This window comes from Cyanistes caeruleus, chromosome 10 (genome assembly GCF_971803275.1).
Source record: "Cyanistes caeruleus chromosome 10, bCyaCae1.hap1.1, whole genome shotgun sequence".
In the NCBI taxonomy this organism is placed as follows: Eukaryota; Metazoa; Chordata; class Aves; order Passeriformes; family Paridae; genus Cyanistes; species Cyanistes caeruleus.
Window position 1 is genome coordinate 489,017 of NC_141710.1, and position 15,670 is coordinate 504,686.

The window sequence follows — 15,670 nt, forward strand, 5'->3', positions numbered from 1 at the left end:
TACCAACACCCTGACCAACAGGGAGTCAGGCTGTATTCTGACTCTGCCAGTGGTTTTGCACTACTGCATTTTATTTTAATTTTCCTATTAAGTTGTAGTTTGTTTTTTTTTATTTATACATACTAGGAAAGAATTGTTATTCCTACTTCTGTATCTTTGCCTGAGAGCCCTTTAATTTCAAAATTAAAATAATTTGAAGGGAGGGAGTTTACATTTTCCATTTCAAGGGAGGCAGACCTCGTGTCTTTTCAGACCATGACAGATGCAAAGGAGGGCACTTTCCAACTATCCTGAGGCAGCACATCCCCCAGAGGCAATGCTGGATAGTGTAAAATCACCAGATAGAATAGAAACAGGAACATTTTGGACACAAGAAACTGAGTAGTCACCAGTGTAATCAAGGAAAAAAAACCCAGTATACTGGAGGTTATTCTCTCTGTAATTTCTCTGCTTCTTTTACCCTCCTACAATCATCCATTCTGCTCCTTTCCCCTTCTGCAAGAGCAGAAGCCTCCCTTCCACCTGCCAGCTAGCGATCCTCCCTCTTCCTCCCTCCTTTCCTGTTCCTGGAGGCTCCTAGTATGGAGAGCAAGAACCATTTTAAGGGTGGTGTAGGAAGACCATGTACAAATTAAAGCATTTTACCTGCCCTGGCTTTTGGGAAGGTCGAGGAGGAGAATAGTGCTTTCAGCCAGGAACAGCAGGGCTCCCACACAGCAAGACAAGCTGTGTCTGCACCTTGGCTGCCACTCTGTCCAGAGAAATTCCTCCTGCAGCTCAGCAGGACATGAAGGCTCCTGGGCAGTGGCCCAGGACAGCCGGAGGGGCTGACCCAAGGTCTCTGTCAGTCCCCTCCCTTCACCTCGTCACTTACCTGAGTCCTCCAGCAGCACCTGCACAGCCCCTCCCTCCCTCCCTCCTCCAAGTGTGAGCTGCAGGGATGCTTTGGTGAACTCACAAGTTTGTCACTCACTGCTTAAACATCTTGCTGTTCTCACTCAGGATGCTGTGAGACACTTGTACCACCATTCTCTTAGCCCTTACTTTCACCTTACAAAACAGGCACATGGCTCAGCTCAGTAACTGCAGAATGTTTTCACACAACAAAGCACTCTGAGCATGAAAGAAGCAAAAAAATTCTGTTAAATTATTCTGTAATATTTGATGTAACAACCGCTGTTGCATGCAAATGTGTTCACTGCAGTGACTCTGAAAAAGAAAACTAAAACTGTACAGTATCAAAGGTAATTTAAAAAAGATGATAGGTTCCATGAGGTTTAAGGGCTTTTTGCAATGTTGGCTCAAATGTAACAACAGGAATGAGCAGACTGCAGTTTCTACTTGAATATTTCTTGTCCAGGAATCTGTTTTTGTAGCAGAAAAAAAATATTCTCCATCAACTGCACTGGCAGCTTTATCCCTCTGTAATGAACAGGGAAGACATATTACACTGAAACAGCATCCAAAGGCCAACGCAAGGACAACACGCACAACAGATGCTCAGTTTTAGGGTTTATTTCATCTGCTAACATTCATCTTTGATCTAGACAAAAACAATTAGATGATTTTTTAAAATTTTATTTTTCTTGTGGAAGAAAAAACCTTTTAGCACTTTTTGTAAGATGCTATAAATAAATATATAGAGCTTTAAGTGTTACTCGGCTCAAGTCAAACAGTTGCCTTTTATTTTTTGTTGTTTTTAAGTTCCTGAAGTGGGAGGGAAAGTGCAAACCATATGCATTCAGCCCAATGGAATGAGTCCAGCCACAATCACTTTCAGAGAAGCTGAATCTGTTTGAGCTACAATATGGAGGATGGAAGGCAGGTGGGAGGACAGTTGTTTATTTTTACCCTCAGTCACACAACTCCTGGAGGAATGGAGTTCCTTGGTAAGTAAAGCACACAAGAAAGGGGAAAGGAAGGAAGAGAAAATCCTGCCTGCTTTGCCCTTTCCCTGCTCTGTGCAGACTGTGCAGCAGAGAGGAAGGAAGAGACAAAATAAGCAAAGTCCCAGATGAATAGAAATGACAATAACAAACAAAATCAGATAGCTGTAGGGACAGTGAGAAATCATCTGCCTGGTGTGTGTAGACTGGCAGAACTACACATAAACACATAGGAACTTCACATTGAGAGTAGATGAGGATTTTTGTCTTCTCCTTATGGGGAAAAAAAAAAAAAGATTAAAAGGGGCAATAAAAATAAGTTAAATCATATTCCAATATGTACAAAACAAATCATGCTCAGTAAACCCTTTGAATATAAAATTATTCATTGTAATGCAACTCTCTCAATCCAGTCTCCAGAACTGGGTGAGTTGAACATGGAGGGGGAATTGTGGGGATCTGAGGAGACAGAGCCGTTTGCAAATGTTGGGTTTTTTTTCAGCTTGCATGGCTAAGAATTACAGAGCTGGGACAACACAGGCTTTAACACCCATGTGCTTATCAGGGCTGCATCCCCCTTGGTAGAATTCTTGTGGATGGGGTAAAGCAAACAGCCATGGACAGCTGGGATTGTGTGCCCTGTCTTGCCTGAGCTGCTGCTCACTGACCTGTGCTATAAAGGCTTGGAATACTCCTAATCAGGCAGTGAATCCCATGCTCACTTCTGCCTCTGGAACATGATCTGCTAATATTAGTGAAAGTGAAAACAAGAATAAAAAGAGGATGCAGCCAGCCTTGTGATCTTGTGATTTGAATCCAGCAGTGTCAGCTGCATGCCAAGCCATAGCTCTGGGAATACAGTATTTAAGCACAGTTTGTGTGGTGAATTCCTGTAGTGCTACCCCTTTTTTGTGATGACTGGAAAAGTCTAGGGCATAGGAGGGGGTTTGGGTAACTCTGAATGCCAGAAAGACACTAGAGATGCTTTTAACCCCAAGACATGAGCCTGGTCAGGCCCTGTGCTGTGATGATATCATCACCTTCTGTAGCTGTCCACTGGTCTCTGTGAAGTGACTTGATTGGCTTAGAGGGAAGATTTCCTAATTGTGCTGCCACTGGGGAGCCCTTCTGCCTTGGTCACACTCAGCAACTGCACTGCTCTGTGTTGCTCTAACAACCCTGGGACAGAGGATTCAAATCCTTATTGGGATCCTTCTTATGCTGCTTTCATTGTCATCCCAGTTTTGTAAGCGAGTAAGGGACTGTGGGATGCAAAAACATCAACTGAAATTCTCCTCATTTATTCCAAAATGTTGGGTATAAAGGGAAAAATTCAGACAAGAAATTTGCACAGATCCTTTGCTGACTTTTTGTTTTGTTTTGTTTTGTTTTGTTTTTTTGTTTTGTTGATGACTTTGAACCCTGTGACAGCCTGGGCTGGCAACCTTAGCAGTCAATCCTGCATTCTGTGACCTGGACAGGGTACAAGGTGGCACCTGACTGTCTGGAAAACTTTCAATGAGGCAAACTCCTTCAACAGAGCTAACTAGGATGAGACAAACCAGCAAGAAAATGTTTTCTTCAGGAACAATGCCCACCAAGCAGTGATGCTAAAGCACGACTAAAAGGTGACTAAAAGCAAACTGACATCTTAGCCCTAAGAAGTCAAGAAGTCCCTAAGAGACAAGTCCAATCTCACACCTGCCTGCTCCCAGAACTCTCTTAACCTGACCTGGATCATGATGTACTGGCAGACCCCCTGAAGAAATATTTCATGTACTGAAGAAGGTCTTGATGTGTCTGGAAGTCACAGGAAAAACATTTTGGAAGAAAGGGGCAGATATTGAACAAGAATCTACTATCTGGCCACTACTTCTGCCAGAGTGCCTTAAAGCCATTATTCTCCATTCATTTTAAAACTACACACACACTTTTCATGTTATTGTAGCATCAAAATATCAGTCCTAAAAAGAAAAGAAACAGTACCACTTCAAAGTGTGGTACATATAAATCACAAAAATCTACATTCACATTATGTTAAAAAAGTTCCTTTGCACCCACTAAAGGAAGAAGATAGTGCCAGGTACATCCTGCAACCCATGTTCTGGTGCACAGCACTTTAAATAAATTAACACATGGCTCACAGCCAGAAGCAGACCATCACAGCAGCCAGGGTGAGGGATGGCTTTTGGGTGATCCATGTCCATTAGTCAGAATCTGTTTCAAAGTGCCCTATACTTTTCATACCTTGGAGTACCCTTTTAGAGTCCGTAAATTACTCCCAGTGTAAAGGTGGAAAAACTGAAGCAATTGCTGGGTGCAGAATTTAAATCTAGAAACTTCTGCCTCAGTACTAAGTGAGATCAGCCCTTCTTTTGTGGTTGAAATGAAACTGTTAACCAAAGACAGTCTGCAATATAATTTCTTCTGCTTGTTACTGTAATATATTACAAAGAAAATGTTGGAACAAGGTCCTCTACTGACATGCTTCTAAGGTCAGAGGCTGCTTCTGATTTAGACAACCCTGAAGACAGATTCATTAACATCCAGCTGGTTACTCAGAGCCTGTAACACAGGGACAGCTCAGGCAGACACAGCCTAATCACAGTACTGGTGTGAATCACACACAGTCACAGCAGTGTGACACCAATAGAGATTAGCTGCAGGAATCACTTGTGCGTTATGGATCCATGACACAGGACACACCCTGAAAAGCTTTTGAGGAAAGGTGGAAACTGTGCATGTGGAACAGTTGCCTTTTCTATATCTTGTGTGCTGGTTTTGTGAGTAAACAGCCTGTAAAGTCGCATTTTTAAAATACAAATGTTTTCTTTAGTTACAGCAAAGTGTAAAAGTGCTGGCAACTAGCAACTAGCAGACACAGCTTCTCCCAGTCTTGGAATTCAGAGATGAGCAAATGGACTTGTAATACCTTCTCTGCCCCCAAGCCAACCACCAAATAAGGCTTCATTTTGCTTCTCAATTTTCATCCAGGAGGAAATGCTTATGTACAGGCTACACATTTCTGGGAACAGGAGCCATTCTGTGGCAGAAGCACTGACACAGCCTTAAAGACATAGACAACACCAGCACATACTGGTACCAGCCAAACGTGTGGGTGACCATGTCCTGCTGTGACTGCAGACAGGTGAGTGTGTGCTTGTGCCCTCTGCAGCAGCAGGATGCAGACCTGACCAAAATCCACCTGAAATCAACAGGAAAGACAGCCTCTGACTCTGGCTCAGGGCTGTAACAGAGTTGTGTTTGAGCCCTAAGTGCTCTATGTATTTTTGAGAAGAAGTGCTCTTCTCAAGTTTTTAGTTGTCTTTTCAGGAGAAGAATGTCTCCAAAAGCAAGGTGTATCCCCCAGGGTGTGCACAGGAGAATAGAGGAGACCCTCCTTTGCAAAACTCAGTCTGAACTTGAAACTGCTGGAAACAGAGCACAGAGGCAGAGAAAGAATTAAAACACAAACCGAGCAGCACAGCAGTGGATTTGTGTGATGGGAAAGGGATGCTGTAAAAATGGCATGCTAAAGTTGAGTGAATCAGCACTCTGCCTCTCCTCCAGTGATTTCAATGCCAGCTTTGATTTGCAGTTAACATGGCCTTTGAAAATCAAATCATATTCCATTTGGTTCAGAGTTTACCCTCAACAATAGCAGGTTCAGGTCTTACAGGCTGAGTAACAACGGAGTGAGACATGAACTACTTCATTTCTGTGCTTCCAGCCATACAAAGAAGTGCTTGCAGCATCAAAAAAATAAGCCATATTTTAATTTGGTGAGTGGGAAGAGGAATTAGAGATGTCATTGTTGTTCTATGACTCAAGCAGAACCTGGTTAGACTGTCCCCACACTGGAAGATTAAACTTACATGAGGCCCTAAAAAAAAGCATTGAAAGAGTTCTGCTTTGAGAGTGGTCTGAGACTGAAAAAACACTATCCATGATTCCCCTTTCCAGTTTTGTGAGCACAGCTCATTTAAAGTTCATTTAAAGTAAGGGCCGCAGAACAGGCACCCTGCCAAAAGACAATGTGCACTGTCTCATTATTAATTCAAGCCTATAGTCAGAAATTTTCATAGCTCTGGAAAAGAGCCCCATCCTGTTCCCACTTAAATCAGTTCTAGTGACTTCACTGGAAACAGGTTGATGCCCATTACCTCTTGATAAAAGCAAGTAAAAATAACTGAAATAATACAGGCTAGAGCATGTCTCTATGCTTATTCTGGGTCAGTATTTCACATAGCAACAAACAAAACAAAATCACCCCCTCATCACATTCCCAGTAATGACTTATCATTTACCGGCTCTGAAATTTTTGCAGATTTATGAAGGAGTATTTAAATTTTTCTTCCTTTTTTTTATTTGTAGTATGTTGGATAGGGTTTTTGTGTGCTGTTAACACACAATACTGATGGTGGCTTGAGTGGTAGTGGTGTAAGCTGACAGGCTAACATATGAATGCAGGTTTGAGTCTATGATTGGCTTTTAACTTGTTTTGGGACCTGTCTGGGAAACAAATCTGGGAGTTTTGTGTATGAATTCCCCATTATTTTTGTGACGAAGCTGTGTATGTATATGTGATACCAGTGCAATGAATCAGAACCACTGTGCTAAGTACATTTCCCAGGCCATTGTCAATTTGCTTTAATGTCTCTCATCCTCTGACTGGTTTTCTTTTCTTTTTTTTTTTTTTATGGTGCTCTACTTTCCAGCAGTGGCTGCCAGCTGAATGTTTGTGTGCTCACATCCCAGCCTGACAGGATGGCCCATCCTCAACTTAGTCACCATTATCAGTTACTGACAAACAATGCATCCCACCTCCCCCACAAAAGAAAACCTCTGTTTCCTTTTTTTCAAATTATATATCTTTAGATCATTACACTCAGGGGACAAACAGATTTTTAAAAAATCCAACTTCTGCCATTTGTGTTAAAATCATGAGGATAAGAAATATTCTCCTGTACTTGGACTTATGAGTTGGTAACTGCATTTATGCATTTTTTATCTCTGCATTAGAATGTTGACCCTTTTTTTTTATTTTTATGTATTTATTTTTTTTTAAGAATCTCATCGGTCTTGTAAGAAACAGTAAAAAGACCCTATGCTCAAGGAAGCAATTTATCTTCTGTTTTACAGACTTGTTTTTAAATAAAATATTTTTTGTTGTTGTTGTTTTTTTGTATTTTTTTGTCATTTTACTTCCACGATCTCTTATATGGAAACCCTAGAATATCATTAATATAAAAGTCTGCCTAGGCTACCACTTCTCTATAATATGGCTCATGTAGTCCTCAGTGGGCAAACGTCCTTGCTCCTCGGTCTCTTCCTTGGGAAGCGCTTCGTTGGACCGGTGAAGAAGCCTCTCCTCCCGGTTCTTTATCCTCTGCTCCATCCTCTCCAGCTGCCGTTTGTACTGGTAGCGCTGTTGGAAGAGGTCCTTTGCATAGTCATAGAGCTGCATGTCCAAGTCATTGAGCTCCTCGATCCTGCGGATGGTGTCGTTGTCCACCTCCACCCCGCCCGCCCGCGTGCTGTTGTACTGCATAAAGGGCCGGATGAATTTCAGGTTAAAAGTTCTCTCAAACAGGTACTGAGTCTTTCTCTGGAACTCTGTCAGGCCGAAGAAGGCCATGTCTTTGAGGTTTTTTTTTGCGCTCTCCAGCAGGATCTGTGCTCGCTTGTTCTCTGGGATGAAGGACATGTTGTAGCAGCCCACCAAGCTCAAGTCAGCCAACATCCTCACTTGGCGGTTGTTGGCTAAATTATACGGGCAATCCATGAACTCCTGCAGCGTGCAGCCCGACCAGTCTGTGCCCTCGTAGCACGAGGGCAGCTCTTCAGGAGTTGGTGTCCTGCCATCACACATGTGCAAGGAGGTCTTCCAAGTAGCTCCTCGTTGAACGTGACGCCATTCGCTGAGGTAACGAGATACGGGGTCTCTCAGCAGAGTGATGTAGTAAAATTTTCTACAAGACGAAGAGAGAACAGAATAAATACTCTGCTAGTAACAGGACAGGTGCTTGGCAAGCAGAGATCTAGTGCAGACAGAAAAATCTGAGAGTAAATCAACATCCCATCATCCCCTGGATTGATAGCCCACGTGGTTATTATTGGTGGATAACCCACTGTACTTGTGGATTATCTTTCTCTTGCAATATCTCCTGCAAAGCAGTTTGTGCAACACTAGACCCGTGTTTCTCATTTGATTGATCTGGCTGCTGAGTTGAAATCTGGGACTCACCTGCAGCGAGTAGCAGGATAAAGCCACAGGAACATAAATGAAAAACAATGGGAAATCAGGAATGCAATATGCTTTGAAGACAGAGAAGGCTGACAGTGCTGACAACCAGCAATAGCAGCAGTAATTTATTCCTATTTCAGTCAACCTGGTATTAAATCAAAGAAACTTCAGATACACTTTTGACACGAGACTAAATAGAAGGGAAAAGCAAGACAATGAGGAAGAACACACATAATGACATGGGGCATTCTTGCTGTTCTAAGAATAATGAAGCCCCCAACAATACCAGCTGTCCCTAGAACTGAGAACATGACAGCTGTCTCTAACAGAGACCCTCTGGCTTCAGCCCATAAAGTTCTGGGATTGACAGAGGTGGCAGTCTGCAACAGCCCTCTCCACAAAGAGGGAAATGGGCCTTTTCTTCCCTAACTGCCTGCAGCATGGACTGAGGTGTCTTTGTGTTTCTAGAAGGAGGAAATACCTTCTCTTGTCCCTAAAGCTGACACATTCTTGCAGGGCATGGGGCTGTGTGACACTGTGCACACACGGAAGCACCTGGCTTTGGCAGGGAGCACACACATGCAGCTGGAGGTGTTGCACACAGGGGTGGTGAAGGCTTCGTGTTCCCATGAGAAATGCATCCTCAGACTGCTGCCAGGGCTCACTGCCTTGCCAGAACTGCTCAGGAACACTGAGTGTAATGGCCATTGAGATGGCAGTGAACAATTTTTTGAGGGAAAAAAAAAATAGTAAAAGTATTCTCTTCTGGCTAATTTTAACACACCCATGTTTTCCTAGCACCTTCAGTATTATTGTTTCTGGTAGTAACTTAAATTTCTGCAATAAGAGCAGTTTAATTTTAAAATAATACATCAAAACCGTTGCCCAGGAAGTCTATATTAAGCAATGTTTGCTTTCCTAATTCATTACAAACTTGCTGAAGGGCAAAGTTTTTTGGAACACCAAAGCAGTCAATTTTGGTCTTTCCAACAATGGCAATGGGTGTCCATTCCAGCTCCAACTCCTCTCCCACTTCCTGCCTTCATAACTGGGGCTGGTAAAGACATTTGTTATTTTTGGAAACTATTCCATGTCTCTTCAATAGCAAGAGTTATCTTGCTGTCTAGTAATTTCCAGTACTGTCTGTGTACAGGGAGAGGGGAGAAAAAGGGGAGCAGACACTTTCCTTCAGTCTACCTCTTTTTCTTTCCTGTAGTGATTCCACTACCCTGACTGAGAGGCAACCATAATTTATACAGACTGAGCTAAGAAACCTCCAATAGATGGGATAAAATACGGCAGTGGAAAGAAAAGGAAAGCAGTGATGAATGCCAGATGTTCAATGACAGACATCGGTGCTAAACACTATCAGCAGTTTTTGACTTGTGAACTGCAGAGGACTTTTTATTTTCACCAATGTAATCCAAAGGTTGCATTTTTCACTGAGCAGGTCGAAGTCATTTATTATTTTGTGGCTACAGAAGCAAATAGAAGTTTGCTTCTCCCTGATCCCTAAGATCAGGGACTCATTTGTGTGTGAGGTATCCACAAAGGAGGAGCTGATTCCTGTCCAAATAAGCCATCTACACAAGTACAGATAGGGAAAAAAGGGAAGAATTAGTATCTGCATTTGGCAGACAAGGGGAAGCACAAATATTAAATGATGTGCATAAAGTCAAACAGAGGTGGCAGAGTTGGCATGAATCTGATTCCTGCAAGCCTGAGTCCAGCTTATCTTCTCTCTGTCTCTGTTTCAACTTTAGGAGACTGTTAGTAAATCAGATTAATAAATATCATGCAAAACTTCTGGAGTCCATTGGAACAGAGACATTGAACAGGACATGGATTGGAAAAAGCTTAAGGAGCAAGTACTTCTTTCTTCACACCTGCACTGCAACTTAGTTGCTGTAATACCCTGGTAAATATTTTACCATGAGTGATAATTCCCAAATATTCATCTCAATGAATAGAAAGCACAGGAAAGTAAGTTACAATTCTTGAAATTCTACTGAATCCAATTTTCCCCTTTCCAGGTCTGTCACACAGAAAAGTGCTTGAAGGGAAGAGCTTGCCTCCTAACACAGAAATTAGATTTATCTTTGGAAACTGGAACCAGGACCCTGGAAGTACTTAAGGAAGCTGCCCCAATGGGGCAAAAATAAAATAAAATAAAATAAAATAAAATAAAATAAAATAAAATAAAATAAAATAAAATAAAATAAAATAAAATAAAATAAAATAAAATAAAATAAAATAAAATAAAATAAAATTTAAAACAAAATATCCCAAACCAAAACAAAAACCCTACAAAAAAACCCCCACAAAAAGCCCTAAAACCAAACAAAAACACCCTAACAAACAAAACTAAACAGAGACTTTAAAGCAAAAGAATAGTTTTAACTGCCTAAATTGAGATGCAGCATTGACACAGTAGAAGTTATGCTCCCAAATTTGCATTTAGCTTTCTAGAAAGGTATTGGTTTCCAAGAGGCAGATGCCCTCAGGGAAGTGAGCAGTACACCTTCCAAGAGACTGAGACCTCAGGAGCCAGAGAGGGGAGACACTTGGATATTAGAGGGATGACCATGCAAGTGTTCAACCAAGGCACTTAAGATCCTGAAGTTCTGTTCTTGAAGTATGACTTGGGCTTGCCTTTAAGTTTATAGAAAAATTAGGTAACAGTAAAGCATTGTCCATTAGCAGTCAGGAGGCTGGGGGAACTCTGTTCCAGCATGGCTGAGAATACAGACAATGCTACTTGTCAGCAGTGGCTTGAAATTCATGAGGAACCACATGACTAGTACATTTTTTTTTGTCATTGGAGATAAAATAAACCCATAAAACCCATGCAGTTGTGAGTGCCCTGCATTCAGCATGGTGTCCCAGCCACTTAACTTTAGTGTTCCTAAAGGCTCATTTCAGAAGTGTGATCTTCTCTTAGCCAAGATGGTTCCACTCAATCCTGCCTCATAAAAAGCCCAAGCAGCCCCAGTTTGGTCATGCAGTGTCATGTCTCACTGGCCTTTCTGGACTGAAGAAGCTTGAGCAAGACAAACTGGCATTGGAGTTGGAAAGACTTTTCTTCCCACATGAAGCAGAGCAGCATTACTGCTCTTGGACCTTCTACACACTCAGGGGTCTGGGATCTCCAAGGGCACAAAGACGAGCAGAAGACAAAGCCACACCTCTGCCTTTTCTTGCATTTCTGCCCCTGGCAGTCCCGACATGAAAATCCACCTGAAACATTTGCACAGCTGCAGCTTGGAGCTGCATGCAAGCTGCAAAGTGTCCAAGGAAAGAATCCCTAGCATATTTATTAAACAGAACAGAATAAAAGAATGTTTTTTGATCAACAACCCTGTACAAAAGTGAAGTTTCAGGAAGAACAAAATCCAGCATTAGAAAGGAAGGCCAATCTTGTGGTCATAATACACAAATGAATTCAGGAAACTTCTCTTTAAGTGCCCATTCTGTCAAAATTAGCCTGCTTGCCCCAGACAAATCTCTCTCTCCCTGCCTCTGTTTCCCATGTGTGAAGGGCTAACAATGTCTCCTTTGTGTGTTTTGGAAATTCAAAACATAACATCTTTTGGAGCAGGAGCCGTCTCCTTGCATGATTATGCAAAGCCCCTGTTTCACCATGGATCGAGGTCAGAGGACAATGGTTAACTGGAGGCATATTTTCATGACACAGGCGTCAGAGGCACCACTGCCCTACAGGATTCCCACCCAGACCTCTCCTTCCCATTCTCACAAAGCAGCCTTAGTTTTCCCAGCAGAGTTTTGGGGTTTTTTTTAAAGCAGGGCCATGTTGCAAATGCAGTGACTGAGCAGCTTGGGGTTAAAAATAACCCTTTCTTGTGGCTGAAGCTGCCATTTAAAAATATTCTGTCTTAATGCCTGTCAGCAGGTTCCTCAGCTAATGAAGGGGAAATGAAAACCTTCTTCCTCTAAAAACTCCATTCCTTCTCTTTTACTAATAACCAGTCAAGATAATTCAGATAAAGTGACAGATTCTAAATATGATGCTATCATTTCTCTTCAGTTCATTTCCACTCTTTTCTATGATGCCAATTCATCCTTCTTACTGCTGCTAGTCTCTAAATTCTGCCAAGAACTGCTTATTATTTGACTGTGCAATTCCTTATTCTTTACTGTGCTTAAATGCTCCCTCCCACATGTCCAAATTTTATTTTATTTTATATTTAATTAAAAAAAGAAATCTTTACAGGTTCTTTACTGAGCTTTTGAGCATTACTTGCAGGAAAAGCAAAATATATAACAAGTCCTTTTTGACTACTGTGGTGGCCTTCCATCAGATAAAGAACAAAATACAGCTAGCAACTTGCAATCAAAAATGCTTCATCTGCCTGCCAGGTGGGGGAAGGGGAAGGAAGCTGCATAGGTCAGCTTCAGCCATATAACCCCAATCTGTCAAAGCAACATTCCCCCAGGCTACAATTTTTCAGCTGCTAAAAAAAAAAATTAAAAAAAAAATAAATTCATTCTATATCTTTGCTGAATTAACTCAGCAGGGAGTCTGCCATCTTACAATAATGAGGAACACTGTGTTTTGTTTAAAGATGTAGTAATATCAAATTTGTGGCTGATTTAAAGTGTCCTTGTAAGTCAAGCCCATGTATTGTGCAGTCCACAAATCCCTGGTGAGGGTCCTTATTCCATTTTATATATATATATATATATATATATATATATATACAAACACACACACAGACACACACACATATATATATAAATTATAATGGCTCACCCTGTAAGTAGTTTATCACTGAAACAACCACTTATTTTGCTTCCCAGCAGTGAAATGCACCTGTGCACCTGCCCCCCTGTTAGTCTGCAGGGACCAAGGGAAGAAGAACCAGAGCACTGAGCACCCCCCCTGTGATCACTTAAACTCCCACTTGGCTGGAAGACTGAAGGGCATTGCCAGGTAAGGGTTATTTCCACTGAAAATGAGCAGTGTAACCTTAAGGAACAGGCCCAGCAAGGACTCACAGGTAAGTAACAAGTAGAGGTGAGTTGTGATGGATGATCTGAGAATGTGGCAGATCAAAATTCATAAAGAATTTATATTGTCATTATAAAGTCATAGTAAATGTTACCTACAAATAGCAGGTGTATGAAGAACAGTTTCCTCCTTCTGCACAGAGAATAACCTTCTGCTGTCATGGGAAACTCTGGGTGACTCTCCAGCCACCACTCACTTCAGTAAAAGCTTATTTACCAAACCCATACTTACCACTTTTAAAGCCCAGCCTTGCAAAGACTCCACATATTTATCTGTTTTCCTCAACAGTCAGATTTCTTGCATAACGAGCACATTCTCAGTTAGAGATTGGAATTTAATATATGTACAATGATTACTTCCTTTGGTAGCAAATAGCCCTAATTTTCCTCAGTCCATTTCCTCTCATCTGTTGTTCATTTAGACTCTTCCTGAATTTCACACACAATAATACTTTAAACACACTTCACACACTCCAGTCCTTTAAAAGTCATAGAAAACAGAAAGAAAACCCCAAACAAATAAACAAAACACAGCAGACGTCTTTTCTGTCCTCTATGTTTACATAAAGATTGCAACACAAAACCCCAAAAGCCAAGAAACTGAACAGCAAACCCAATCCTCCAGCTCTCAGCCTGGGTAAACACCTACAGCAGTGATTTTCCTTGCCAGGAGAGGAGGGGGTGTCAGTGCTCGCTTTGGGAACCAGGTTTGCTTTGCATAATTGTGTTTGTTTTGCCTGATGGTCTCTGCTCTTGGGACTTGGCTGTATTAAAAGAAAGGACAATTGGAAATGTAACAGCAGCCAACCCTCACACAGGCTCTGCTCACCCTCCTGATCCTCACTCTGGGAGTCATCCCAGGGCTGATTTCACCATGGGCCAATTCAGAGCCAGCCCTGAAGCAATGCTCAGGCTGCTCCAGGAGGTTGAGGCAGACCAGAAGAGCCACACCTCTCTCTTTTCACCCATATATTTCACAAAATGTGGGCAATTTGCAGAGCTTTGCAGTGCTGGTGATGCAGCCTGTCATCTTAGTGTGATGGTCCCACTGCAGAGCCTACCCAGAGAGCAGAGCTCCTGTGTGCTGCACCTGTGTGCACCAAACACCACGGCTGTGTGCAAGCCTAACACAATCTGACAGCCAAAAAGGAGACAGAAAAGCAAGCAGCAGCTCAGGCATTTCAGGAAACACCCACCCCTCCATCCACACCAAATAATCTTAAACGCAAGCTCCCTTTTGGTGTTCGCAAGCCATGCACGGGCTGAGTCATGGCTTAAAATCACCAGAGACAGTCAACCCAACTGCAAGGACTTCTCCAGACGGAGGCTGAAGAGACCTGAAGGCATGAAACCCAGGAAAATCAACCTGTGTGCTTGATCCAGCCACACTGCAGCAGTAGAGGATTGATTTTGGGCGCTGTAGGAGCAGTAATGCTGTGTGGCTGTGTGGCTGCAGCAAAAGGGGAGGTGTCTCTATTTAAAGCTAACCTACAAAGAAAGGCAGGCCTGCAAAGCAATAATTAGAATTGTGTCTACGTTCCTGCAACATAGATATTCCTCCTGAATGAATATCTACTATTCCTCCTATGAATATCTACTGGCAAAGGCAGCAGAGCTGGAGTGGAGGCAAAAAAGGTGTAAGGCAGCCCCAAGAGGGGTGAGACCTGGTTTGTCACAAAGTTGGGAGGGCACATGGAGCCTTGACACCCATGTTGGGAGTGGCAGAATGATACAGGCTATTCCATCCTGATTGACACCTGTGGTAATACAAGGGAGCATTTTATATCTGGAATCAAATGGAGCATCAAGGTAGCTATAGCTGGGCATTCCTCTGAAACCATCAGAAATGGACACTTTCAGGACCACTATCTCCATTCATCTCCATAAATGAAATGAGTTGCACTTTTACCTCAGATCTCAGAGTTGTACAATGCCGGTATTCACTGAGATCACACTACACTGTTACACACTCAGCCCCAGCTGAGATTTGTTGGCAGTGTACTAATAGGCTTTTACCCAGAAAGTGTGGTCCTATCATCCTCATGTCTCATGACTTTTTTATATCCAATTAGCAGAACAGACACAGATAATGAGTTTTAACAACATCTCTGCTTTTCATAACAAATTGCACTGCAGTGTAAGCACAAGAATTTCCTGTTGAACTGTCTCTTTACAAACAAGTTAATCTAAAAAAAAGATACATGGCATGCTATGAACTTTAGGAGTGAACCGCCAGCTCATTTTTCAAAATGACAGATATGATGAAAATTGGACAAAGGCTTGGAAAAAAATGTGGGGGTCAGGGTGAGGGGAGCAAATGGGGGTGGAGAGAAAGGCATTCCAGAGCCCTCTGGAGCCTTGGACTCCTCTAGGACCCATTAAAAGCTTATGTTACTTGCACCGTTTATAAACAGGCGCTCTCTTTTGCCATCATAACTTTCCTCATAAGAGGAGCTTAGGAAGTGTTGACTGCTGTCTTCTGCTGAAGCAAGGAACCAAAAATGACAGC

At 42.2% G+C, this 15,670-nt stretch overlaps 1 protein-coding gene across 1 annotated transcript in view; it reads right to left on the reverse strand.

Annotated features, from left to right (window-relative positions):
- Positions 1 to 1,500: 1,500 nt before the first annotated feature.
- The window catches only part of HS6ST1 (heparan sulfate 6-O-sulfotransferase 1), a 186,756-nt gene continuing 172,586 nt past the window's right edge, over positions 1,501 to 15,670 (reverse strand). Inside the window, exon 2 of the mRNA XM_086843176.1 lies at positions 1,501 to 7,858. Coding sequence (XP_086699302.1) covers positions 7,150 to 7,858 — 709 coding nt within the window. The 3' untranslated portion in view covers positions 1,501 to 7,149. The remainder of the gene's footprint in view (positions 7,859 to 15,670) is intronic.